This window comes from Vicugna pacos, chromosome 22, assembly GCF_048564905.1.
Source record: "Vicugna pacos chromosome 22, VicPac4, whole genome shotgun sequence".
In the NCBI taxonomy this organism is placed as follows: domain Eukaryota; kingdom Metazoa; phylum Chordata; class Mammalia; order Artiodactyla; family Camelidae; genus Vicugna; species Vicugna pacos.
Window position 1 is genome coordinate 7,833,018 of NC_133008.1, and position 27,906 is coordinate 7,860,923.

General features: G+C 56.0%; 1 protein-coding gene across 1 annotated transcript in view; it reads left to right on the forward strand.

The window, feature by feature from the left end:
• The window catches only part of COL23A1 (collagen type XXIII alpha 1 chain), a 296,887-nt gene that overhangs the window by 249,320 nt on the left and 19,661 nt on the right, over window positions 1-27,906 (forward strand). Inside the window, exons 5-9 of the mRNA XM_072947128.1 lie at window positions 879-905; window positions 21,567-21,593; window positions 22,963-22,989; window positions 24,177-24,203; window positions 27,501-27,617. Of these exons, the coding sequence (XP_072803229.1) occupies window positions 879-905; window positions 21,567-21,593; window positions 22,963-22,989; window positions 24,177-24,203; window positions 27,501-27,617 (225 nt within the window). The remainder of the gene's footprint in view (window positions 1-878; window positions 906-21,566; window positions 21,594-22,962; window positions 22,990-24,176; window positions 24,204-27,500; window positions 27,618-27,906) is intronic.

Here is a 27,906-nt window from a genome sequence, read left to right on the forward strand (position 1 = left end):
TTTGATGCATCTTGGCAGTTTTTCAGAGCCTGATAAATCCTGACGAATCAATTCAAGAGGCACGTTTACAGCCTGCCTGAGCCAAAAATTCACCTTCTAAAGGAATTCCTTTCAAATGAGCAGCTTCATTTTTACTTACACTTACCGTGATTCATTTCCCAGTCGGCACCCTGTGGAATCCGGGCTTCCTGGTGCGTGTAGCAGCATCCCACTGAGCCAGAGATTGAGAGTGTGTAGATTTATAAGCCCCGCGCAGTTTTTGCTGTTGAGTCATTCCTGACTGTCACATGAAGGCTGACCTGTGTGAACTCGCCAAAGTGCGTAGTGTGGAGGGCTATTGGAGCAAAGTTGTTTTCTTGCGTTTTTTGGTTTTTTTTAAACTTGACTGTTAAATGACAAAGTGAATTAAGCAAACGCAGAATTCTCAAGCTGCGACTTGAGATGGGTGGGACGCTGGCCAGGCAGTCACCGCTCCGAGCATGTGGGAGCAGCGAAGCATCCAGGAACAGTAAATGTGCCCCCATATCTCTAGCTTGCAAAGCTGTCTTCCTCGAGTCACCCCCGTTCCCTGGGGCAACAGACAGGAAACCCACATCTGCTCGCTAGGGTCTTAAGGAGCATCCTCCGCGGGAGCTGTGATGCCATGCTCGGGAACCCCACATCCCCACGTGGTCCTCGCCATGTACCTGGATGTGAGCTGCATCCCCCAGACCCGTCGGAGCCCTGCGTCCCCCGCCCCTTGAAGAAGTCAGCAACCAGCAGCCCCTGCCGCAAAGCCCACAGACATGGGGGGATCTGGGGCCCTGATTGAGTTCTAAGTGTTGCCATATGGTTTTCTGCCGAAAGTCTGATTATTAATGACGTATTAATTACCACAGGGGCAATCAGGACGAGATGGCTACCCGGTAATTTGCCATTTATTTTTTTGCTCTCTTTGCCCTTTACTCTCAAGCCAATATCCTTCCTCTGCGCTTTTATTTAACTGCTCTCCGCTCCTCCTCCCCGCCTGCTCCTCGGTGGCTGTGGTCCCTGCGGAGGGATTAGCTTTAGCGCTGGGGCGATGTGGGGTGTGCAGGAGGCAGGGCCACGGTCTGGCAGGAACAGCCTGCAGCTCCAGCTGCCCTGCAGCAGTGCAGCGGCTTCACGGAGGCCCCTCGGTGATGGGCTGAGCCCATCCAACACTGCTCTTCCTGGCCAGTGTGTCTGCCCTGAGCCAGGTCCAGCCTTGGCTGTGCAGTGCCCTCCTGCTGGCGTGGCGGCCGACCTCTTCCAGTGGGCAGGAGACTCCTTGTCCCAGACCATCGTGTCCTGTCACTACTCGGGGACCAGAGGCTGGTTGGTTCCAGTTTGGCCTTTGTGGTGTCCTTACTTCTCAGATCTTTTACATTTAAACCTAAAAAGTTAGCTTATACTTGGAATCTATGCTCCTGGCCTGGGCTGAGTGAGCGCCGCATGAAATGTGGCTGTGCCACTGCTGAGTCCTGCAGGGAGGTTAAGGCTGTGACAGCAGCCTCGGGAAGTCCTGATAAAGAAAGCACCACTGGGGTGAGCCTGGGGGCAGAGAGCATGGTAGGACCATCCTGTTGGGGGACAGATTCATGCCTCAGGCCAGGAGGATGCAGGGAGGGAAAGGCTGATCGATTCAGAGGCCTCTCTAGTGGCCAGCTCCGTCCAAGGTCAGGATGGGCTGCCATGGAGGATGGGGCAGGGAGGTGGGCGTCCCCAGCCCTGCAGGAGCCGCCTTCCCAGGCGACTGTGGAGGGCAGCCCAGCCCCAAGCGTCGGGCAGCCCTGGGCGTGGACTCCGACCTGCTGCCCCCCAGCTGGGTGACCTAGGGGAGGCGCTGGCCTTCTCTGAGTTTCAGTGTCCTGCTCTGTGAAATGGGTGATGCAAGGCCCCCCTCCCAGTACTGGAGTTGGAATTAACTAAGACTGAGGGGGTGGGGGGAGTAGCTCAGACGTAGAGCACATGCCTGGCATGAATGAGGTCCTGGGTCCCATCCCTAGCACCTCCATTAAAAAAAAAAAAAAGTTCAGTAGTTTTATATACCAACACAAAACTCTGAAATGGAAAATAAATTTTTATACTTATTTTTAAAAAAAGACTGAGGAGGTGACAGCTACACAAAATGCATCACACACTCATCCTCTAAGACTTGGCGGTAACTTAGCGGGGCACTTTATGTACGTCGTGCCCAGTGTGGTCTGGGCTCTCCCTGGAGTGGAGTTTGGGATCTCCCGGGCAGCCAGGGGGTCTCGGGCTGCCCCAGCAGCAAGCGTCCTGGCCTCTCAGACCAGAAACATCCTGCTCTGGATGGAGTTAGAAATGTGACACCCGCCATGACACATCTTCATCCCACAGGAGCACACGGGGTGGGGCAGGGGGCCACCACCTCCCCAACAGCTTTTCCAGATTAGGGAGGAGTCAGCCCTCCCCCCACCCCCATTCCTGGACATGGCAGCTGGAGTCTTGGGGAACCACAGATTTTTGCTGGAACTTTTCAGCCTTGTGTCTTGGACCCACTCACTTCAGCAGCTCGGGAGCCCTGGAAACTCTCTGAGAGAACCACTCCTGGGATTACCTAGTTACCTTTTATACTCCAAGGTTATTCTTTTTTTTTTTTTAATGGAGATACTGGGGATTGAACCCACGCCCTTGTGCGTGCCAAGCACGCACTCTACCACTGAGCTATACCCACCCCACCCCCAAGGTTCCTGTTGACTGTAGGTGTCCAAAGGGGAGTGGATAGTGGCTGGGTGAGTGGGTGTCCTCCCTCTTCCCCCACTGTCGTCTCCTCTGAGCACATGGTGACGCGGTCCTTTCTCCCTGGCTCTGAGCGTCAGAGAGGATGCTGGCTGATGGCAGGAATCACTTTCCCCGGGAAAGGAGCAGGGGACTCCAGAGTAGCCGCCAGGGGGTCCAGTCCACCCCCCACAGAGCCTTTCCTTCCAGGGCCGAGCAGACTGGGGGGTGGCCAGCAGGGTCTGTGAGGGACAGGCAGGAGTCCCGTGCAGAGTTAAGAAGCTGGGAATTGAATCACACTCACTAGCTGTGAAGCTAGGGGCAAGCCCGTTGGTAGCCCTAGGAATTCATCCTTCCCTGTGAAGAGGGGAGCTGGGGTTCAGGTCACAGCAAGCAGTGGTCAGGTTACTGGGACCATTATGGGGAACTAAGCCTGGGGTTTAGTGTGTGAGGTTTTGTCACCCAGCCTGGACCACAGACGAGACCCTGTGAACTTGGGGCGGGGAGGCCAAGGGAGGGATGCGCGTGGCGTGTGCCCGCCTGGTGTGGAGTTGGCAGCTTTCTGGGAAGGAAGCAGGTCAGGGCCCAGCAAGCCTCCCCCACTGCCCATTTGCAGGCAGTCCCAGCAGCCAGTGCCCTTGGCCTCTTAAGCTCCTCATCACTGGGCACCCCCGAGCAGCCTGGGCCGGGTGAGAGGTGAGGGGAAGCTGGCATCACACCCACAGTTACCCCGGGGCCAGTTGCCCCCTTTCCTGAAGTCACCAGCCCTCGTTTTCACGCACACCTCCATCTCTGCACAGATCTAGGCATCTTTCCTGGCTGGGCTGGACTTGCCTGCTGCTGGGTTCAGGGTGCTCATGCGTCCAGTGCCAGAAGCCAGCTGGCTCGCCCAGCTGCGTGCCTCCAAGCACCCCTGTCTGTCCCTTTGGTGGGCTCACAGGGTGGAGGTGACACCCTGCCTGGCTTCCCCTGCAGGAGGGAATTGGGCAAGGGGAGGTTAGGAGAGAATTCTGTAGGCTCATAGGACCCATGTGTTTTAAGCTGAAATCCTGATCTCTCCGCCTGCGGAGGGCCTGGCGCCCAGCCCGGCGTCTGCTTACAGACGGCTCCACGTGGTCATCCCAGGGTGAGGACGACCGCCCCCAGCTCCACCTCGTGTGCTGAGCATCCACGGGCTTGGAGTCCATCTGACCCAAGTCCAGTCCCGGCTTGGCTGTGCGGTCTCGGGCAGGGTCCTCGGCCCCTCGGCCCCTGGGGAGATCGCACCTACAGAGCTGGAGGCTTAAATGGAGTGAGGAAGGAGACGTTATGGCAGAGCCCATGTACGGCGCTGCAGGGGGCAGCCCTGCAATACTCTCCCTCTCAAAGCCCGGAGGAGAGGACGGACAGGCTTAGGAAATCATTCTGAGCCACCAACACACAGTGGCAGCATTTGGAAAGGAAAATGGCTTTCAGAACGGTCAGTTTTAGAAAAAGGTTTTTTTTTTTCCCTTTCTTTCTGCAGTTTGGTAAACTTTGAGACCGGCCTCAGGGAGGTTTGTTTTTGTTTTTTTTTTTTCTTTCCTTTGTGCTAAAAACATGTTACTTCCTAAAAGGAAGTAAAAGCAAGAAGAGAGTCAGGCAGGGTGGTTGTGATTCTGGATTAATCCAGGGCAGCCCCTCCTCTGAGGAGACCAGCTGAAACCAGCTCCATATGTGGACCCAGCAGGGTGGCGGGGGGGACAGGGGCATAGGGACCAAGCACATCTGTGGGGCAGGTTGTGGGCTGAAAGGGGCCCGCGGCCACCTTGTCCGCAGCCTCCCAGTACAGAGACCAGCCTGTCCTTTGGGCTGTAAGGGTTCATGGATAGCTCTCTGCTGATGACAAAAGAGGCATGTTTATGATAAAAAAAAAAAAAAAACTTTCCAAAATAGAGAAAAGCACAAAAAAGGAGAAAAACAATCATCCATGACCCTACCACCCACAGATAAGTCTTCTCAGTGTTTTGGTCTTTGTTCTTCCCAAATGTTTTATGTGTGAGTTTGTCTTTATAGTTATTGTTCTAAAAATGGGATCACCGTGGACATGCTTTTCTTGTGGCCTCGGTTTTCACTTAACAGAGCATGAGATTTCTCGACATCATAAAGAATTCGTGTAGCTACGTAGATATATCATCAGATATATCATCTGTTTAACCCATCTCCACGTCCTAATATTTGTATTGACAATCCCTCACCCTTGGAGTCAACATCCTGGGAATAAATCTAGGCTTATTTCCATGATTATCTCCTTAGAATAAATGTCTAGAAGTTGAATGGCTGGCCCAAAGTTTTGCACATGTTCAAGGCTTTTGATGTGCGCTGTCATATTGCCCTCCTGGATGCTGCACTAATTTCCATCCCCACCAACAGCACACGCATGCGACATGTTTCCCCAAGCCCTGCCCAGCCGTGGGTATTATACTTTTAAATCTAAGCCAGTATGATAAGTTAAAAATGTATGGGTGGATGGATGGATCTTGTTTTAATTTAGGGTATGTTTTCATTAGAAGTGCAGTCTTCAGAGATTAAACTAGTTTTCATAGTTTGTGTGATCCTCACTGCCCTCTGGTGATAGCGCTTGGAATTGCAGGTATAGCGTTGAAAGAAGAAATCACCAGCCTTTGAGAGCTTTCAGATCCCAATTGGTCCAGGGGCAGCAGACATCATGGAATCAGCAGCACAAGGGGCGTTTTGAGCTCAGAACATTGTGAGTCCAAGGAGGGACCTGCAGGAACCCTGGGCACATCGCTCTTGCGTGTGAGGGTAGTAAGCAGCATTTATGTTGATAAAGTGATTTTACCATCTCATAAATAGGCTTGGGTCTGCTCAACAAGTCCAGAAGGATAGCACAAAGAGAATCAGGCCCAGGTGCAGTCTTTGGGGAGCTGTGGAGGAGAGAGACCAACAGCCAATTTGCCAGGAGATCGGGAGCAAGAAACAGCTAAGGGTCACTGTGACCTTGTTAGAGGTCTCTTATCACAAACTCTTGTTTCCTTTCCAAATTGTGGCTTCTATCTGGGACGGAAGGTCTTGCCTCTCATGCAAGCTTCAATCTTGCCTACCCCTTGACTTTAGCACAGAAAACATTAGACTCATTATCTCCAACTTATAACATCAAACCCTCACCTTTCCCTCTTTTCTGGTATTTGGACTTTTTGAAATCTAAACATTGAGCTTTAGCGATTTTCTGGTTTGTTTTCCACCTTCAGAAGACAATTCAAACATTTTTTGGAAAATGTGTTTTTGGTAAGTCTTCCAGGGCTAAAGATTTCTGTGTATTTGAATGTCTGAGGAGAGTGTTAGGTCATGAGGCCAGAGGCACATCAAGACGATGAAACCCTGAGAGGACTACCGGTGCAGAGTTCCTGGGGTCCACAGGGGGCTTGCCCACTGTGGAAACACCACCAATCATTGTGTCTGTGCCAGAGGCTTTTCTGGGCCTTTGGACCAGCACCAAACAAGAGAGACAAGGCTTTTGTCTGTGGTGGGGAGGAGAGAAACAACCAAGAAAATGAACCAACAAGGCAGCTTCAAACTGTGAAATGTGCTAGACCGAGAAGAAAGCAGGGGATGTGATGAGGGGTCTGGCTGGGCGGATGGGTGGGTCTAATTTGGATTAAATAATCAGAGGGCTCTTGGGGAGGATGACATTTGAGCTGAGATTTAAATGATGAAAAGATGCCGCAATCTTGAAGGGAAAGCACATAAGTGCTTCTGGCAGAGGAGAAAGGAAGTGCACGGTCATGAGGCTGGAGCCGCATCGTGCGTCCGGGGTACATGCGAGGCCGGTGCGGCTGGAGTGGGCCAGCAAGGGGTGGGAAACGGTAGAAGGGGAGGCTGGGGAAGTCTCCGGGACTGCCTGGAGTAGACTCCTGTGGGCCATGGTGAGAGGCTGACCCAGGCAGGAGGCCAAGGAAACTTGGCTCTGTGTTTACCGAAACCACTTGTCCCCGAGACAGGCTGCCTTGCCAGGGGCTGGGCGATTCCCCCTCCCGAGGGAACCAGAGAAAGGACTGTCCGCTCTGTCCCCCGGAAGCCTTTCCAACGTGCCAGGGGCCAAGTGCCCAGACTCAGTGCTCGCTGGGGGCTTACGCCCCCATGGCCCCGGGGATGCGGCGATCTCAGCCCTGCTAAACAGAGGAGGAAGCGGGGCTCAGAGGCTGATGGGACTTGGCCGAGACACCAGGGCCACCCTCCTGGCAAAGCCCAGACTAGCACCCAGGCTCACAAACTAGCCACCCTGTCAGTAAGCAGGCTGCAGCAATAGCCCGGGCTCAGACTGGCCGGGCGTCGGCGGGAGGGTTTTCTCCTCTCACCACCCAGAGGGACAGATATTTGGGGTGAATATTCTGTTTCTCCTCCTCATTCCGATTTTGACCTGGCCCTGGAGCTCTCTCCCCATTTCACCGCCTCCCACCATTATCAAATTAAAACCCCAGGAGAGGGAGGGTATAGCTCAGGGGTAGAGTACATGCTTAGCATGCCAGAGGTTCTGGGTTCAATCCCCAGTCCCTCCAAATAAACAAATAAATACCTCCCCCCCAAAAAACCCCCAAACAATCAAACCTGCTTTCCTTAAAGAAGAAGAAGAAGAAAAAGAAGGAGAGAAAACCAGGTCTAACTGAAACAAAGAAGTCGATTTCTCCATCCGCCCTCTCTCCTGTTCCTCAGCCATACTCCGTGTCATAGTGATCATGAGAAATTAGGAAGAAAAACATCACGCTCTGACGAAATGTCCGGCTGCGTTAGCCTGGCCAGTCCTGTCCTTGCCAGGGAGCAGCTGAGTGAAGCAGGGCATGGCCAGGGGACCACAGCCATGACCCAGCCCCTCCCCTGGCAGCCACTCAGCCCTTCTGGTTCTGTGTCCACGTTTGCAGAGTGCCAGGCTTGGCCTGGATGAGAATGGTGGGGATCAGATCTGTGCAGCCCTTCACTGTTTCACAGGACATCCTATCCCTGGACATGATGATTTGTGTCCATTTTGTGGATTGAAAAACTGAAGCTGAGCGTGGCCATGCCCCTTTTACAGATCTCACCAGGGCAAACACGCGGGGCCGGGCTTCCCCCTAAAGACTCCCTAGACCCCACACAGTGAGACCCTCCCACATAGAGATCCTTGTGGCACCATGGGTAGGGCTGCCAGGCACCCGGCAGGGCCTCGGGGGAAGGAGTGGCTAAGTCTGCCTGGGACCAGGGGAGGCCTCATAGAAGAAGGGCAATGGGGGTGTGTCTTGAGGGATGAGTAGGAGTTTGGCAGGAGGACAAGGTGGGAAGGCATATTCCGCCAACACAGGCACAATAAAAGCGGCAGAGGGAGAGATGTGGTCCCATGTGCCCTGGGGACAGTGGCTGAGGGAGGGCAGGGAAAGGTGGGAAGATGACGCTGGGTGGGGCCCCCACCCACCCACCCTGGCTGCAGGGCAGAGACTGGAGGAAGGGGGTCCAGGTGGGAGGCGGCTACAATCATTTCAGGCGGCTGAACCAAGAATGGAGTGAAAGGGGGCAGACTGGAGAAATGAGGGCCGGCGGGAGCTGCCGACTGGCTCTGACAGGTGAGGGGCCAGGACCGGACCTCCTCACGCTTGGCAGCACCCAGGTCCCCAGGCGCCATCTGGTTGAGACCCCCCGGGTGTGGGTGAGGGGAGACAAGAGCTGCTCACAGACTCAGTCGTGGGGGCATCGACAGCCTGGGCCCGGGGGACAGCATAAGCTCTGAGCTGAAATGTGGGCTAGGAGACGGGGCCTCTGCCTGGGACCAATTTTGAAATGAATAACGCAGTTAGACTGTTTGGAATTAATCAAGTGAACAAAAAAGACCACAGGGCACCATGCATTCATATGCTTTTTTGCACTCTTGGAGTTCAAAAACAGCTTTGATTGTAAAAATGTAATTAGTTAAATGATTCATCTGTAATATCCCCAATTCATCTGTTTTTAGATTCCAAAATCCTACATCTCATTTTCATCCCATTCTCATCGGACCCCTGCAGAGCTGCTCCGCGGTCTCCCAGATCCCGGGTGGAACAGGGATGGGATCAAAGCGGATTTCCCGAGCTCCCGCTAATGGCCCCCAGATTGGAACCTCGGGGGACCACAGCCAGGCCTGAGGGAAACGGCCACCGAGCTGGCCTTTCCTCTCTCCCTCCCCAGGGTCTCTCAGAAGCCCATCACAGGTGCTCCTTGGCCCGGCCTTGGGCCCATGTTCCTCGAGGGTCATATGTGGGGCAGCCGAAGGGCAGGAGGGCCGAGCTGCTGCCCCTCTGCCCAGTTCCCAGATGCCCGCTTACCCTCGGTAGCTGTTTGCATGCTCCAGGCAGTGGCCGGGGAGACCCGGCCCCAGATGCAAGCCTCTCCGGAGGCTCCCTCTCCCCGTGTGCAGCCCGGGAGGGCCCTCAGCAGGGACAGCCCGCGGGGAGCCAGCAGGGTTTGTCCTGCCCTTTCCGGGTGCGCCTGTGGCTACGTCTTTGCAGAGTGGCGCCCTCCACGTGGGTAGCTGGCTCTTTCCACTTCCCCAGGCAGCCAAGCACCCTGTCCGGGCAAGGAAGAGTGTGTTCTCAGCCCTGCACCAGCCCACTGGGGCAGACTCGGGGCCTCCGAGTAAACAGACTTGAGAGAAAGCCATTATTTGGGGTACGAAACAGGACCACCCGGAGCCTCCTGAAATCGGGGGCTGGCCCCCTGTCCTGCCCGCATGGTGGGCAGTGAGTGCACTTCGGGGCTCCGTAGACAAAAGCCCTGGCGCGCAGTGTGCAGGCTGGGCTCAGTGGGTGGCAGGTCCTGTGACAGCCAGCCACCCCAGCAGGAAGAGCCTTGGGGTGAAGGCCCCTCTCTGGCCAGTGTCCAGTGCCCGGCGCCCAGGCTGTGGCCCAGGACAGGGGTCCACTGGCGCCCTCAGCAGGTCAAGGGCGCCCCCTAGTGCTCCCAGGCCAGGCACCGGGGCCAGCAGGAAACGGACATTGATTCACAGAAGAGTTCACTTGACAGTTGGTTCATTCAACAAGTATTTATTGTGTTCTCGCTGTGCATGTGGCACTCGTTTGGCATTTGGGGTACAGATAGTGGGAAATACTCCCAGGAGAGAGAATCACAGTTCAGCACCAGGAAAACACAGGTTGCTGCAGAGCATCTGTTACCCGGGCCCAGCCTGCCGGGGGGTCGGGGCGCCACCCAAAGGAAGGGAGGTGTGAGCCAAGGTTGGAAAAGGCCAAGTGGGGAGCGGCCGGGGGAATGTCCAGAGAGAGGGTGCACCCAAGACAGGCCGGGCTGGTGAGGGAATAGGAGGGGGGCCCTGAGCGCCCAGCTTCATTGAGCGAGGTGGCTGCCTCTCCAAGGGCCACAAGGAGGAGGGAGCTTGCAGTGGTCTCCTACCTGGGAAGGGCCAGGCTTGAACTAAAGCTTGGCAAACCCATCAGGCTGCCCAGGAAGCAGTGAGTTCCCTGTCACTGGAGGTGTGCAAGCCAGGGCTTTCAGGAGGGGCGTCTAGGAAGAGACTGGCCCCAGCGGATCATCTTCCCTACAAGGGCAGGTCCTTCCACCACCGAGGCCTCTCTTTTGGCCTCCTCAGGCCCAAGTTCAATGGGACAGGATGGCACAAGCCTGGCTTGAGGGGCCGGGGGAGGCACATCAAAGATTCACAGACATCCCTCAGAGCCAGGTCTCTGGGGGACACTGGAGCCTCAGGAACCGTCAGTGCGGGGAGGGAGGCATCAGGAAGACAGAGCAGCGGGTCAGTAACAGGATTTTCTCAGTGCGGGACGAGGGGGAGTTGAGGAAGGCTTCTCAGAGGTGACATGTGAGTCTGGAAGGAGGCCCGTGGAGACAGAGGAGGGGTCCTTGTCTATCAGGCCAAGGGGCACTGCAGCTCTGCCCTGAGGGTGGGGTGAGGCTGTGACAGGTGCTGCCGAAGCCAGAGGGGGATGGGGAGATGGGAGTGGTGCGGGGTTTAGGCACAAGATTCAAGCTGGGGTCCCAGGCCAAGCTGGCCATGCCTGGCCTCTCCAAGCTTCCATTTCATCATCTGTGAAGCGGAGGTAATAACGGTCCTTGACTGACAGGGCCGTGCTCAGGGTCAGTGATGTCCAGATGAGAAGGTAAAGGTGTGTGTCTTTGAGCTCCTCACCATTTCCTGGATTCTTACCCCTAAACTGGCGCAGCGCATTACAGTCACACTCATTCAATCCCCAGGTGCCAAGCTCCACACTGGAGCCATTCCATCCACACCACGCTCACTTTCCAGAGGAGGAAGCAGGCTCCAGAGAAGTTAAGCAGCTCGCTCCAAGGTTTTCAGGGTAGGGCCGTGGCAGTCAGGGCAACCCCTGCTCTCCTTGCTGTGTAGGAAGGATGGGTATGTGGAGACTGGAGGCAGGGAGGCTGGTGGAGGCTGGTCCAGGAGAGAGGCCAACTCCTAGGCAGGGGTGGGTGGGGGACTGGACTTGGACATGGTTTGGAGAGATGGTTCAGAGCTAGAATTGCAGGCTCACAAGCTCCCTGATACCCCACAAGCCAGGTGAGGAAATAGGAGGCTGGCTGGGTGCAGGAGAGTGGAGGAAACAGTTGAGCTTGGGCTGAACTGGGGGGGGCATGTGCCCCATCTAAAGGTGGTGCTGCAGCTCCGCCCAGGCAGGTGGACCATTAGCACATCTTCCAACATGTCAAGAAAAACTGGAAACACAAATTCTATACAAAGTCTTTGGATTCTTAAGGATTCCAACCAATCCATTACGAGCGGGTGACAATTGTGTCATCTAAGGAAACCAAAGAAGGCCCATACCAAAGCCCAGGGTTTCAGAGAGGCTAGAGATTCAAACGTGAGTGAGGCTGGGAGGAAGCAGGGAAGCGGCCCCACAGACTGAGGCTGAAGGCCAGAGGGCAGATCAGACGTGCAGCCCGGGGCATCAGGGGTCCCTGCAGAGCGCCTCCATGTCTGCTGCAAGCTCACTCAGTCACTCTGTCCCCCGGTGCCCCGGTAATGCCGTGCCTCAGTCCCACCTTCCAAGCTGTGCTGTCGCAGGCGGAACACCTCCCTTGAGACTGCCTCCATCACGTGGTTCCAGCCACACTGGGATGGTCACCCCTCTGGTCCATCCTGCTAGGTCTTCACCCCAGCGGAGGCCGCAACCAGGATGGGTGCCCCCGCCTGTCTGCTCTTTCTTTCGCCTTCCATCAGACCAGCCCCACCTGGCTGAGCCGGAGACGCCGGGCCAGAGGCAGCTCTCAGGCAGACAAGTCCGACTCATGGGTCCACCTTCCATCCTCCCACACCCAGTGGGAGTCAGGCCGGTTACTCCCCTTCACCCCACCCACCCAGGAACAATTTCTCCTGATACCTGACAGGGTCATCATGTAACATGCCAGTGTGTAACTGAAGCAGGTATTTGGGGATCGGTTCAAAGGCATGGCATCACCTCTTCTAGCCATGATGTATAAGGACACATGGGCGATTGCTTCCAGCACACGCAGGGGAGTCACCGAGCATGCCCTCCCCACGAAATAGAAGCCAGCTGGCTTCACAGAGTTGCAGAGCTCAGAGACCCAGATATTTTCTTGGCTGAGGGTTACAAACCTAGATGCCCCCTCCAGAGCTGGCAGGTGGCCTCAGTGGGGCAGCGGGGCCAGGTGTGAGGCCACAGGGCGGGGTGGAGCCTGTGGCCGGGGGCGGTGCTAAAGGAGCCGTGGCCCCGAGGTGTGAGATCTGCACTTTTTCACAGAAAGTCCGTACTCCAGATGTTTATGTGAAACATCACAGTTTTTAAATGACGCAGACTCGTTCGGTTAGTTTTAGTTTTTCAGTTTTGTTTTGTTTTGTTTTTAAACTGCGTGGACAAAACCAAACCAAACCAAGCCTGGCTCCCGGCCAGCCCCGCCCCGGCCCGGCCCTTCGCTGTACAGAGGGGGCGGCGGGGGCGGGCCGCGGAGCGAGGGCAGGGCAGGGCAGGCTCCCCGCCTGCACAGAGCGCCCCCACAGCTGGCGGCGACCGCAGGGCCCACTCTACAGGGAGCCCCAGATCCAGAGGAGGGGCTCCCCAGGAGGAGTCATGTGCCACCACCAAGGCCCCTGCTCAGCCAGGCTGGACGTAAGAAGTGGGGGTCCTTTCTTCCCTTACCCTCGGGGGAAATTCGAGTCTGGGAAATTGCTCAGCCGGAGCAGTCTCGCTGTGGCCCACGTGTGTGCAAACGGCCTGGCCTGTGAAACCAGAGCCACATGGTGCTGACCTGCCCTGGGGGGCTGCCCACCCACCCCCTTGCCCACGGGGCAGCCTAATGAGAGAGCCTTCACGCAGGAATGTACACGACCCAGGCTGGGACCCCGGCCCCCCAGAGCCTTGTAATTTGATGAATTGTCAACATCTGGGCCATAATTACTGGGCCCTGGACTGATAATCCTCGTAAGCCCCCTCATCCAGGGGGCCCTGGCCTCGCGCATTTTGAGGCCTCCATTCCCCAACGGGAGCCATCAGCATTAATTACTTCCAGAAAGCAAGACAGTCACCCAGCTCCGGCTGGTCTGAGCGTTGACTCCTGTCATCAGACAGACACGGCCAGTGTATTGATTTCGTTCAGTTCAACGGATATTCTCGCCAATTGTGGGAGGCTTGGGCCACAGCTAACAGGGAGGGGCAGAGCCAGCCCTGTGCGGAGGGGACGGAGGGGACGGTCCCTTGGAGGCTTCTTCCCTGGTGGATATTGGGAAGCTCCAGGGATGATGTCACCATACTCCACGGGCCCCAACTTACTTCCCCAAGAAACCTCCCCTGCTTTGCCATTCTGGTTAATATTTCTCAAAAGATGACTCTCTGGAAATGCTGCTTAGGAAATACTCAACGGTGGGGAGGGAAGGAGGGAGCAAACCCACAAAGGTAAGAGATGTCGGCGGTGGTCCAGCAGGGAGTCCCACCGTCTGCTGCTCGGAAGTCCCTCGCAGCGCGGCCCGCCTCTGGCGTGTGCTATGCGCTGACCAGCAGGGTCGCACGTCTGGGGTTGGCCTGGGGGAGGAGACAGAGGGGACCGAGCAGGGACCCGTGTTGAACTCGTCATTTGATAGAATGGCCTGATCGCTGTTTTACAGGTGAGGCAGCCGAGTCTCTGGGCTGCTCGGGACCCTGAGTGAGGCCAAGGGCCGGGTCAGCACGGCAGGGGGCGGGCGGCGGGTGAGGGGGGCTCTCCATCCACCTGGCCTGCTCTTCACGCTGCGCAGGGCTTTGCTTGCTCCCACACATCCTGGAGCTCAGCCGACCTGCACTGGGAAGGAGTGATTCAAAGCAGAACTCAGGCTTGTAAACAGCTGTGGGGCTTCAAGGAGGGCAGAAGGCGTTGAAAACCTCTGGTGAATTCCATGGCTTTGATCAGGCAGGGGAGGGAGCCTGCAGGAGCCGAGCGCCTCCGGGCACAGTGCTGTGGCGTCTGACCCTCAGGATACCCGGTGTGTGGAAGCTGTGGCTCAGAGAGGGGACTGGAGCCCAAGCAAGGCCCAAGGCCTGCCTTCACTCCATGAAGCTGCCTCATGGGCTGCCCGGTGTCCTTCCTTCCACTCTTCTGGTGGGAGAAGCAGGGAGACAAGCAGCTGGAGCAGCTGATGCTCAGGGAAGGGGAGGGCTGCCTTGATGGGACAAGACCCTCTGCCACCAAGGCCATGCCTCCACCCAGTCTGGGGCTCTGCTCTTCCAGATGGCCCGGCTCCCCAAAATGGCTCCATCCTGCTCCAAACCAGCTTGTTATCAGCTGGGACACTCAGCCTGGACACTGCCCTGCCTTGACCCAAGCCTGACTGCTCCCCTCAACCCAGGTTTGTCCTTGGCTCCCTCTGACCAGCCCTTGGCCCTTCCCCAGGGTGTTTCTCCTCCTCTCTGAGCGCCCAGAGCCGGGCTTGGGCCTCCCTCCACCCATGGAAATGCCTGCTTCAGAGATGGTCACTCAGCCAGCGTAGTTGTTTTGCTAAGACTCAGCCAGGCCCTGAGACGAGGGGCCCAGTGCGGCTGGGAGCCTTGCCCTCCTGGAGAGCCACAGGCAAAATGATGGCTCAGGCAAGTCTTGCACAGGGTGTAAGCCAGCCCTTCTGAAACTTACTTGGCTGTGGAACTCCCTTCCCCAGGCAAGCCTGTTAACACACTGTAGGACGGTGTTCCATGGACAATGGTTTGGAAAGGCATTACATCGAGTAACTGCGGGCAGGGCCCTCCCTCTAAGGGTTCACAGCCCAGAGCCCAGCCTCCCCCAGGATAAGATGGGTCAAAACCGTGCCCCCAAGCTGGGCATATCTGTGTGACTCCGATGCCAGGCTGTTTCTTTCCTCTGCCCCACCCCTCTGCGAGTCTCCTCCTCAGTGACTCCCAGTAACCACGAGAGCCTCTCCAAGGGTCAGCTGTTGCCCCAGACAGAGAACTCAGGGGCCTGGGCACAGCCTTCTTACCTCGGTGTCATCAGAGATGAGCCCAGAGCCACCTCCATAGCCCAAGGCCATGGCTGTGGGCTGGCTCCTTCCCTGAGGCCAGGTCAGCACCCTCTGCTCTCTAAATACTTACACCAGGGCTCTGTGTTTGCACAGCTCCAATCTTGGGTTCCTGGGGAATCGGAGATGACTCTCCTTCAGCCCCACAGTCGGCGTCTCCCAGATCGCTGCTCTGAATGCGCCCTCTGCCTTTATTCAGAAACTACAAGCTTTAGTCACTTCTTTAAAACTCCAAGTCCTGGGAGCCGAGAGCTCTGTGATCCCAAAGTCAGGCAGGGCCCTAGGTGCGAAGTGGGTTTCCTGCCGCTTCTGGGGCTTCTCACAGACCAGAAAGAGGCCTTGGGGACCGAGACTGCACCGTCGATGACCCACCAGGGACAATGTCAGAGTTGGCAGAGGGGAGCACCCCGCCCAGGAGGCAGGGGGCCCACGGTCATGCTCAGGAGGGAGCATCTGAGGTCTGGCCTTCAGAGCGCGTTTAGAGAGAGCTGGTGGCACTGAGGTTCTCCCTCTGGGCTCAAAGCCAAGGGAACATCCCGGGCTCCCTTCTACCGCGGCATCTACTGCTCTGCGTGCTCACGTCAACTAGAACTGGGCCTGGGGACTCAGTGACGGATCAGAGCAGCCCAGCCCTGGGAGGGACTGAATCGGGACAGTGACCGGCCTGGGGCACCAGGCCAGGGGGTCTGGACGTCATCCTTCAGGAGTGAGGCTCCTCAGAGGGGCTCAAGCCACAGAGCAGTGTGGTCAGATTTGCATTCTAGAAAGTTCTCCAGGGCAGTGTCTGGGAGAGACTACAGGTGTTGGTCCCGGGAGGGTTGTGGAAATGATGCTCAGAATCTCACGTGCATGGTGGGACCTTTGCAGAACCCAGAGTGAGGAGGGCTGACTATGATGTGCGTTGCAGGGACGAGATTCTCCCACAACCCATGGGCAGATGGACCCACAAATGTGTATTGTTCAGCCCATACAGGGCTTTAAAAATAAGAAAGGCAGGGATCTGCATGTGCTTCTGTGGTGTGGACTGCTATCTGAAAATGCTGGTGTCAGCACTCCCCCGCCCACTTCTGGTGGAAGAACTGGGGGCGTGTGGGTGGCGCTTACTTTGTCTCCTGGAGTTTGTATGTTTCACTGAGTGAACATAACAAGGCAAGGAGGCCCATCTCCCTGTTACAGATGACAAGGCCCAGGGTCACAGCTGGTACTTGGATAAGCCAGGATTTGATCCCAGGTGTGTCTGAATCCAGAGGCTGCCTCCTCTGACCCCTCCACGTGCCTCCTAGAGGTCAACTATAGGACTGTTCTCCCAAAGGATGGAGACCCAGATGTGCAGCAGGCTGTCTGGATGGATGCTGCTGTTCCCTGGGGAGGGGTCTCCCAAAAGAGAGGCCATTTGAACTGGGTCTTCAAGAATGAGTAGGAGTTCTCCAGGTAGAGGCCGGACACTGTACAGTGGAAGTGAGATGGGAAAACACAGCTTGGGTCCAGGAAACAGTGTGATGGTTGACAGTGCACAGGGTCTCAAGACGCACCAGATATACACGTGAGACCATTGGAGCAGCTCTTTCTGAATCCCAAGGGCTGGCAGGAACCCAAGGGTATGGCACAGTTTAGGGGAAAACAGGAGTGAAGCCCGGGCAGGAACAGCCCTGCTAGGGAGAACTGGTGATAAGGAGACTGAGGCTCAGAGAGGTTGACTGGATCTCTCAGGGTCACACAGCAAGTGTGTCTGTCTGAACCAGCGCTCTCTCTGTTAGAGGTTCAAAGTGAAAGAGGGTCCACAGAACCCTTCCCTGGGGAGGGTCTGCTCAGTGAGGGAGACAGATGTACAAGGACTCCTGGAAGGAAGGCAAAGCCTGTGAGCCTTCTCCCCAGGTTCCCTGGACGGCCATCTGCCACTCCTGCTACCCTGTGCTGCAGGAGAGGAGCAGTGCATGGAGAGGGGGGCCTGGTTCAGCCTGGGACAATCCCGCTGACTCAGCTGCCTCTGTAGGAGGGGTCATGGCCCCTGCCTCCCAGGGCTGTGGCGAGGGCAGATGCCATAGTGGATATGGAGGACTGAGTCCAGACGTTTTATTTTGCTCCCCTAAACTGCATTTATTGGGCAAGGTTACTCCCACGTCTGCAACTGTGTCCTGGCCTTTGTCAGGGGCGCCTTGAGCTCATCACGTGGTCCAGGTCCTGAGACCAGCTCCCATCCCCAGCTGCTGCCAGCGACTTGGCCATGAGGCCACTGTGCCCTCCCTCCTGGCGTATGAAGAAAAGAGAGCTTTATTTGGTTCTAAGCTGCACCTTTGTCTCTCTTTTTTTTTTTCTCTTGTGATGAGGACTTTTAAGATCTACTCTCTTAGCAACTTTCAAATATGCAATACAGTACTGTTGCCTTTAGTCACCAGGCTGCACATACATCCCCAGGACTCGTTCATCTTATAACTAGAAGGTTGTACATGTTGACCCTTTCATCCATTTCACCCACAGTCACCCCACCACCTCTGGCAACCTCTAATCTGTTCTCTATATCTATGAGATCTTGGTGGGTTTTTTTTTTTTTTTGCTTTGTTTTGTTTTAGATTCCACATGTAAGTGAGACCATACGGTATTTGTCTTTCTCTGTCTGACTTTTTTACCTAGCATAATGCACCTCAAGGTCCATGCATGTTGTTGCAACTGGCAAGATTTCATTCTTTTTTATGGCTGAATAATATTCCTTTGTGTGTATATGTGTGTCTATGTGTATATATCTTCTTTATCTATTGGTGGACACTTAGCTTGTTTCTATGTCTTGGTTATCATAAACAATACTGGAATGAACGCGGGTTTACAGGTATCTTTTTGAATTATTGTTTTCATTTTCTTTAGATAAACACCCAGAAATGGGATTGCTGGATCATATGGTAGTTCTATTTTTAATTATCTGAGGAACTTCTGTACTATTTTCCATAGTGGCTGCACAATTTACATTCCCATCAACAGCACACAAAGGATCCCTTTTCTCCACATTCCTCGCCAACACTTGTTATTTCTTGGAAAGGAAAGAGTTTTATACAGTTCTAAGCTGCATCGTTGTCTCTTTTCCATTTCCATCTGCATTATGGCTTTTCTTTCCTTAACTTTTTTTTTTTAATGGAGATACTGGGGATTGAAGCCAGGACCCAGAGCATGCTAAGCACGCGCTCTACCACTGAGCTATACCCTTCCCCCCATCACGGCTTTTTAAATCCATGCAGATTAGAGAGGGGCAGAGTTTGCACTGTGTTTGGGCTCAGGTCAGCAGGAAATGCAGACACATGCAGGGCCTGGTCACAGAGTCTGTGGTGGCAGCCATGCTGGACGAGGTGACGGGGGAGTGCCGTGGGCAGGCAAGATCCAGTGGGCAATGGCATGGAGTAGGGAAGGTTTGAACTCTGAGGCATGTGAGGGGGGACTAGAGGGGAGAGAGTGGCCAAGGGCCAGGTGAGACTGCTGCAGGGGCCTGAGTGCAGAGAGGACACAGAACTGAATGAAGTGCCTGCCGTCTGCCATCCGGGCTCCAGCCTCCTCCTCTTCTGGCTGCATGTGGGGCAAGGTCTTCCCTCACTGGGCCTCAGTTTCCTCCTCTATAAGACGGGGATGATAACACCTGCCTTACGCAGGGCTTCTGTTGTGATTCAGTAGGGGGGGCCACCAACAGCCCCCAGGATGGGACTGGGTTCTGTGTGTTGTGGCAACTGAGAGGGCTGGGCCCAGGTGAGGGGTCCAAGGTAGAGACACCCAGAGGGGCGCGGCCCTGAGGAGGTTTCGCAGGACCTGAGCATGAGCGGTGGGGCTCGGGCAGCTCCTGGTGAGTGGCAGATGACAGGGACAGAACCACACCTGTGACCACAACTCCCCAGGGCCTGGACCCCCAAGACCTTGGAATGGCCCTGCGCCCACCTCTCCTGAGACCCCAGCTGCCCCCCAGGCCATCACCCTGACCTCCAGACCCTCGGCCAACTGTGAAGTGGGTGGCCAGAAGCACTTAAGGGACCACTTTTCAGAATTTCCGTGGTTTCCTGCCTGGAGTGAGGCCCTTTGCGAGGGCACCAAGGAGCGGCCACCCTCATGGCATCTGGGGAATCGGCAGATGGCTGTCTGCCAGACAGCCTGGAGATCCAGCCAGGAAAATTGGCCATTTGCTGCTGGACCCAGAGGGCAGGCTCGCCAGTTCCTAGGTTGTGTCCAGGACTGTGGAAGAAGAGACCACCTCAGCCAGGGGCCAAGAAAAGCTTCTTGGAGCCGGAGTGTGTCTCCGAGAATGAGTCACTCTCACTGGTTGGAGGAGGCAGGGAATGGCATTCCAAGCAGAGGGAACAGCCCATGCAAAGGCATGAAAATGGGAAAGAAGTCTCAGAGCTTGAGGAGACCAGACACATGGGTCATCTAACTACCGCTGGCCCCTGGCCACAGAGGACCCTGACGCTGGGCCAGGGGTGCAGCCATAGCAGTGGAACCGCAGGGACAAACTGTGCACGGTTGTGAGACCAGGGTTGGGGGTTGATGCTGAGGCCGAGCTGCCCCTCTGCCGGCAGGCCCCCTGCGCACTCCCTCCTCCCTGCCTTTGCTGGGCTGTTCTCTCTGCCCACCGTGCCCTCCCCCTGACACATCCGCAGATGTTACTTCCTCAGGGTAGTGCTCCCTCATCTTTTCCAGCCCCTCCCAAAGCTGGACAGGCCCTCGTCCTGCAGATCCCCTTGTCTGTCCCCTCTCTTCACTTTCCATGTCGTATGATATGTATGTGCACATGGTTCATCTTCCTGGCTGCCTTCCCTTGGTCTGACCCAGCACTCATTTCCTGGCACACGCTCTGCGCCAGGTCTCCTTCGGGCCCTGGAGGCACAGGAATCAGACCCTTCCCTAGGTTTACTGGAAGATTCGTGTAGACCACACGTGAACAATACACTGTGTCACACGTGACAGTTAGAAAATGTGCTGGGCGCAGGGACAGACAGCCTGCCTCTGGGAAATGGAGGAGCCTGGAAGGCTTCGTGGAAGAGGAGGTAATGGAGCTGAAGATGGCGTCCAAATGCAAGGAGGGTGTGCCAGGCAGGCAGGCAGTGTGTGCAAAAGCTCAGGAAAGTACAGCTGCCGAGAACATTTGCTGAGGTCAAGAGTGAAGTGCATGTGGGGATGAGGGGGCAGTGGTGGGGGGCAGGACAAGGGTTGGCAGAGACCAGATGGGCCCAGTCCATGGCCCCCCTGTTGGATTCCTCCAGACCCCAGAAGGAGGTGGAGCTCAGCAAGGCTTTGTTAGATGGGTGGACGGGTGGAGGCGCCCAGTAGGGGCTGCTGTGCGGTGGTAACTGGCCGTCAATAGACACCACAGAGGCCCCAGCTCTCTGGACCCACGCTTGTGTTACTTGGCTTCTGTCAGCCTTGGCTTTTGCCTGCAAAGGCCACAGCGATGCTGGAAGCCAAGGGAGCTTTCAGGACTGCTCCAGTTATGTCTTAGTCAGTTCCGGCCACTCTAAGAAAGTATCGCTGTGGCTTATTAACCACAAAAATCCCTCTCCACCATCTGGAGGCTGGAGGTCTGAGATCGGGGAGAGCGTGGTCGAGTCCTGGTGAGACCCCTCTTCCAGGGTTGCAGACGGCTGACTTCTCACCGTGTCCTCACACAGAGAGTGAGCTAGAGAGCCCACTGAGGTCCCTTTTATAAGGGCACTAATCTCACTCACAAGGGCCCCACCCTCACGACCTCATCACCTCCCAGAAGCCCCACCTCCACACATCATCACATCGGGGGTTAGCTTTCAACACTTGAATCTGAGGGGACACATTCAGCCCCTAACAAGTTACAAGTGACAGAAACTCAACTCAAACTGGCTTAAGGAAAAAAATGTATTTGCTGACAAACCAGAAGTGTGCAGGGGTAGTTTCAGCTTCAAGCCCTTCGCCTGCCTTTCTCTCTGCCTCTCAGCCCTGCCTTCCTCTCTGCTGGCTCTTTCTCAAGCCATGCGGTGCCCCTAGGCGCTCCAGGCTTAGCCCCGCCAGGAGAAAGGGGCCCTCTTTCTTCTGAAGCTGCACCATTCACAGCCCCCAGCACAGCACTCACCCCTGGCCGGCTCACTGTGGCCAAGCAAGTGTGGTCCAGCGCCCAAGCCCTGCAGGGTGGATGGGGGTGGCTTTAGAGAAGAAATAGACTGTGTTATCAGAGGGGGGGTTCTGGGCAACAAACAACACAGAGATGCCCCCCAACCCTGCGTCCATGTGAGATGTGCCCAGACCACGGGCTCAGGGCAGGCCTTGGTCTCTTGTCACTCAGTAGTGCCTCTGGGTCATAAAACACAGAAGGAATGCCTTCCCCTTGTGTAACCTCTGCTCTTTCTCTCTCATTTTCCAGGGGCCACTGGGTCTGGATGGCAAACCCGTAAGTGATAGCAGGGCAGGTTTGGTGGTCCTGGCGTGGGTCCTGCCCCTAGGGTTGGAAATGACCAGAGAGATGAGCCACTGAGAACCTGGTTGAACACAGAGAGAAGCTATTTGACCATCAAACTTGAGTTCAAATCCAGCTCCACCACCTGCTGGTTGTGAGACCTTGGGGAGGCCTCTCAGCTCCTGAGCCTGAGACATATTAACTCTCCCCACAGGGAGGCCAGGATGCAGAGAACTGTGGACAGCACTGTCCCTGGTGCCCAGTCAGCCCTCAAAACGTACGAGCCCCTCCTAGCAGGCCCCAGGCATGACGCGTCCCTCCATTCAGTCTCAGGAGTTAGATGGTGGGCGTCAGGCTGAAGAGTTCTCAGCGCCTGGGCCAGGAGCGTGTGGTCCATGGCCATCCTCAGCAGAATGAATAAGACGCACAGAGAGACAGCATAATAAAGTTAACTATTGGAGATGGATGGATGGATGGATGGATGGATGGATGGATGGATGGAAGGACAGTCAAGTGAGTTAATGAATCAATAATTGTACAGACAGTAGGATGCATGGAAAAGTAGATGAGTTACTGGATGGTCAAATGCATGAAGGTTGAGCAGACAAATGAGTGAAGAAATGAGTGAATGAACAAGTGATCGAAGAGCTGAGTGACGTGTGCATTATTAAAGATGGAAGAAAATCACCAACTCCCTAAATGGATGAGTTGTTGAATGAATGGGTGAGCGAATCCATTACTAGCTGAAGGGACACATGGATGGTTTGGGATGGAGGCCAGTGATCAGGTCAGTCCCTGACCAAGAGTGTGAACGCCAACCTGTCCCACCCCAGCCTGGCCCCACCCTGGGGTCTCTGAGCTCCACAGTCGGTGCCTTTTGGCCTGACCCTCTTCCCTAGAAGTCCTGGTAACTTGGCAAGACTGAAAGAGACACATTTCCCTGCAGCCAGAGTGAGATGGCAGCCACCATGGCCTGCATGGAGCCACCCCCACATTCACACCCCACCAGGCTCCAAGGAGGGTGACCTCCTCACTGGCACCTGGGCACCGCGGGTGCTGAGCAGAGAGGGCTCTGTTCTCTTGGGGGAGTGACTAGCACATGTGCCCCTGTCCAGAGAGGATGCCAGTGACTGCCCTTGTCCCCTGTCTCCCTCGTGGTGAGGATGGCGGTGCAGAGCTTTCTTGGGGCCAGCAGAGCACCCCTCCTGAGGGCTAACAGGCACGTGTGTTTTTTCAGTCGGCCGCCCACAGCTCTACTCAGCCTCACAGGCCCTTCTGCCCCCACAGCCTCAGGGAAGCTAGAAGGGGGGCCAGCCTCGTCCTCTTCACTCACTCCTCTTCTCTCTCTACCTTCCTTCTCTAGGGACTTCCAGGCCCCAAAGGGGAAAAGGTAAGTGATGCTGGCGGCTGTCCAGACACAGTAGGCTGATCAAGGAGGCCAGAAACCTGCCTCCAAACCCCGGTTCCAGAGTGTGGCCTTGGGCAACACATCCCCTCCTGGAGCCTCAGTTTCCCCATCTGTAAAGTGGGGCTAGTCGTGCCTCCCTCCTAAAGTGGTTACAAAGCTTACGTTTGACAATTTAAAGTACTTGGGTTGGATCTGAGTTCTCCTGGCACCGGAGTGTAACAAAACTCAAAGCACAGTCCACCCAGAATGACGGGTTTCCAAAAGAATCAACCCTGAAACAGGGAGGGTGCCAGGAAAGCCCAGGGGTTGAACAGGGACTATTGATATCTTTCTTTATGAGGAAGACAACCCCTCTCCAAGGAAAGACTGAGAGAGCTGGCCCTGTGGTCTTTGCAGCCCTGGGTGTGGCAGGACCCACGGGCACTTCTGAGGCATGGCAGGGCATGGCTGGGCTGGGCCACCCCCAACCCCGACTGCGATGTGGCCCTCATAGGTCAGAGGTCAGGCACTCGTAGGTCAGTGCGGCCAGGGTTCCAGTCCACCATCAGGGCTGAGCACGACACAGGATCCGGTGTTCAGAGCCTCAGGTTTACATTCCAGCTCCACCATCAACTGTGTGGCCTTCAGAAAGTTGCCCAGCTCTGTGGGCCTCAGTGTCTCCTTATGTAAAGCAGAAGCAGCGTCACATGGGACGCACAAGGTCGTGGTCTGAGGGTACTTCGTAGATGATGAGACACTCGTGCTGCTGGCCGGCAGTGGTCACCTTCCCGCCCGTCTGGCTAATGCCACCAAGTCATAGAAATGATTAAGGCAGGGGTGTTGAAACCAGAAAGAAACTTAGCATCTATTGCTACATAACATACTGCCCCAAAACTTGGTGACTTAAAACCGTGCATCACTCTTCCGCTCGCTGTGTCTGGGGACTGGCAACAGATAACAGACCACCTGGCTCCCAGCCCTGGACCTGCTAGCTCTGTGGCCTTGGGCAACTTACTTAGCTTCTCTGTGCCTCAGTTTCCTCACTGGAAATGGAGATGATATAGAGCCTGTGTGCTGTTTTTGTTAGAATGCAGTGAGGCCGTGTACATGAAGCACGGAGCCTCATGTTCCATACATGTGAGGAAGTAATACAAGTGGCCGTAATGGGTTTCCCTGTTTTTTGTCCCTAGGGTGCACCAGGAGACTTCGGCCCCCGGGTGAGAACTGAGCACCCTCCCCCCGCCCCACGTGGTTTGTTTTATATCATTGTAAGGGGTACCTAGTGTTTCTTCTGGGTCCCTATGCTTATCACAGGAAGAGGTGCCCAGCCTCCCCACTCCCCATCGTGGTCCGTCTCGCTGCCTGTTTTCATTTAAATGAAAGTGAAGGCTCCAGGCACCTCGATTTGGCCGAGGCTGCTGTCCCCTGCAAAGATGAAGGTCTCTGGCAGACATCCCAGTCACCCTCATCACCATAGATGGGCAGACAGTGGGGCTGGCCCAGCCCAGGCTGGAGACTGACCCTCTTGAGGGCACTGGCCCCCAGGAAGAGGGGAGACTGTGGATGGAGCCAGCAGCCGTGAGCCCAGAGTTCAGCTCTGCCACTTACCAGCCAAGTGACCTGGAATGAGTCACTTGCTCATAAGACTCGGTTTCTCCCACTGGGAGTGGGGGTGACAGCCCTTACTCCAAGCTACCAAGGTGAAGATGCATGGCAGTCATGACAGTGGGCACCCAGCACCCCGAGTGCAAACAGATCAGAGTCTCTGCCCAGCCCAGCTCTAGCCCTCCATGCCCCCTGGGCCCAGGGACCCAGAATTGCCTTGTGCCGAGCCAGGGGTCTCCTCAACGGAGGCTGAAGCAGCGTGGAGAACCCCTGGGGTGGAGCCACAAAGCCGGTCTTGGTAAATGATGCAGCTGTTGGTGGGAGCTCAGCTGGGGGTGCCCACACGTGGGTCTCTGGGCGCCTCGGGCCTCTCTCATCCTGGCAGGGGGTTCCCAAAGGGATGTCCCAGAGGGCAGCATTCCAAGAGGCAGGAGGCCGGAACTGCCAGGCTGGTTAAGAGCTGTCTCCGAAACAGACACAGCCTCACGTCCACTGCATTCTGCCCATCACACCAGTCACAGGGCCCACTCGGAGTCAGGAGGGTGGAGACAGACTCTGGCTCTTGGAAGACTGCAGGGTCCCTGCAGAGGAGCCTGTGGGATGGGACCAAGCACGGCAGCCATCCCTGGAAATACGTGGTCCTCCAGTGACCAAGCTGCCTCTCTCCAGGCTGGGCTAAGTGGCTTTGCCTCCGTAAAGTAGCCTGGTGGTTTCTAAATCACCCTCCTGCCTCTCTCACCACACACCGGTTTGCTGACCAGATGGTTTTCCCGAGGCTCAACCCGGGCTTTATAAGTAGAGACCATCACGTGTACGGTCGCCGCGTCCTCAAGGTAGACTGGCCGAGTGGCGGGTCCCGGCTCCTGGTGTGCGTGCTCCCCGCGACTCACCCCGCCTTCCCAGGGCGAGACCTCAGCCAGCCAGTCCCTGCGGGGAGAGGAGGAGGAGGCTGGCCCACCTCGCCCCCGAGGAACTCAGGGGAAGACCCTCTGGGACCTGCTCAAGTATCCACACCCATCTTCTGCTTTGATAAGGAGAGGCCAGGCCAGTGGTTCCCAAAGGAGCAGCAATGGGTGGAGTATCTGATACGGTGTAAAATGAGACAGGAATTACCCACCACCCACGCCACACCAGCTGGGTGACTGAACAAAAAAACCCAGTTCTCCTCACTTTTGGCCGGAGTTCTGTCCTCTCGGTCAGGACCCTGGCTGAGTCAGACTGACCAGAAGATGCACGCGGTGGACACTGAGAGTGTCTGTTAATGTTTTAATCGGGAAAACCAGCTATGTCTTAGGGGCAGTTGTCCAGAGAGGCGAGTTCTCTTATCACGGGGCCCATGGATGAAAAAAAGTGTCTAAACGAGACCACTTGCCTCCGTGGCCAGAGGAGGCGCTCCCTTTCCAAGCTCTGTAGTACTGAGGAAATGACTACCCTCTCAGAGCCCCGGCCGCTCCATCTGTAAAATGGGACAGTAGCAGTGCCCTGGCCAGCTGGTCACAGGGGCGGGCGAGGTAGCCTCCAGGAGGCCTCGCCTGTCCGCGCTGGGCACAGAGCATGGTCCTGTTCTGCAAAAGGCTCCTTCCTTTCTTGGTGACAGGAAGGTTGGGAGCCACTGACACTGAGAGCCAGGCGTACCCCATTCCTGTGCCCGTGCTGGGTGGGCACCCCGGGGCAACAGGAAGTGTGAGTGGCACTGCGGTCTCCCCTTGTGCGTGGGGCCACAAGGTGAGGGCTCTGGCTGCCTGAGGTCTGACCCAGTACTAACGTGGCCGAGGGTCAGGGATTCTGTGCTGCATGAGAGACTGTGTGGCCCTTTGTGCCCCCTCCCCCAACCATCCCTTTTTTTGAGATAATTACAGATTCACATGCAGTTGTAATAAGTAACACTCCATGTGCCCTTCACCCAGGCTCCCCCCGTGGTGACATCTTGCATCTCCATAGTGCAATCTCACGTGCAGGAAACTGACATTGATGTAATCCACCAGCCTGCTTCCAGTTTCACCCATTTCACTCATTTGCGTGTCTACTTAGTTCCATGCAATTTTATCACCTTGAGATCCCTGCCACCACCACATGCAGACCCCTCCTGCTGCCCTTTTATAGCTACAGTCCCCTCCCTCCCTGCCCCGCTCCGTAACCCCTGGCCACCGCTAAGCTGTGCTCCATCGCTACGAAATTCACACTCTGGGAATCTTGTGTAGATGCAGTCATCCGGTATGGAACCTTTTGAGACTGGCTTTCTTCCCTCAGCATAATTGTCTCGAAATGCATCCAGGTTGCTGCATGTGTCAACACTTTTTTCCTTTTATTTCTGGCTGAGCTGTGTTCCGTGATATGGATGTAGCCCGGCTGGTTAACCATTCACCACTGAAGGACACTTGAATTGTTTCCAGTTTGGGGGGCTATTATGAATAAAGCCGCTGTGAACATCCATGCATGGGTTTTTGTGTGAACCCGTTTCTCCTTCTCGGGGACAAATGCCCGAGAGTACACCTCCACCACTTAGTAAAACAGGAGCTGGCCAACCAGGAAGGTCTTTCAGGAGGTGTGCAGTCCCTGTCCCAGCAGGAAGGGGCCTGGGTGGGCACTGGTGCCTTGTCCCACCGCCTGTGTGCCCCATCTGTCACCTCGACACCATAGCTGGGCTTCAGGCACTGGAGCTGGAGAGGTGGCACCTGCCATGGACAGTTCAAGGCCCTGTTGGCCTCTCAGGCTGAGGTATAGGGACCTGTCTTTTCATGTGACCACCAAGAAGTGACAAGAAGCCCAACGACAAAGCCCTCTCCTGGGAGCCTGCTGAAGGCAGGGAAGGGGAAGGCACATGGCCGTGCATCTGAGGAGGCCTCCCTCTGGAGGCCGGGACCCCTTCCCCTCGCCCACAGGGTCATGCTGGGCCCTGTCTCTTTCAGGGAGACCAGGGGCAGGAAGGAGCTGCTGGGCCTCCAGGGCCGCCTGGACCCCCTGGGGCCCGGGGACCTCCTGGAGACACCGGGAAAGACGGCCCCAGGGGAGCACCAGGCCCCATGGTAAGAGAGGGCATGGACCTGGTTCTGAACCCACCAAAACCCCAAACCCGGATCCCGGAGCCAGCCCCAACCCCAGCCCTTTCCCTAGTCCAGCCCCAGCCCCAACCCAAACTCCAACTCCAATCAAACCTTCAATCTGACACTAACCAGACCCCTAACCCAATTTAGACCTTGACCCCAAACTCATTCCCAAATCCTGATCCCCACCCCCAGTTCAGACTGTTAGCCAGACTCTAACTCTCAACCCTCCAGACTCTGACCCTGACTCCGAACCCAACTCCTACCCCTG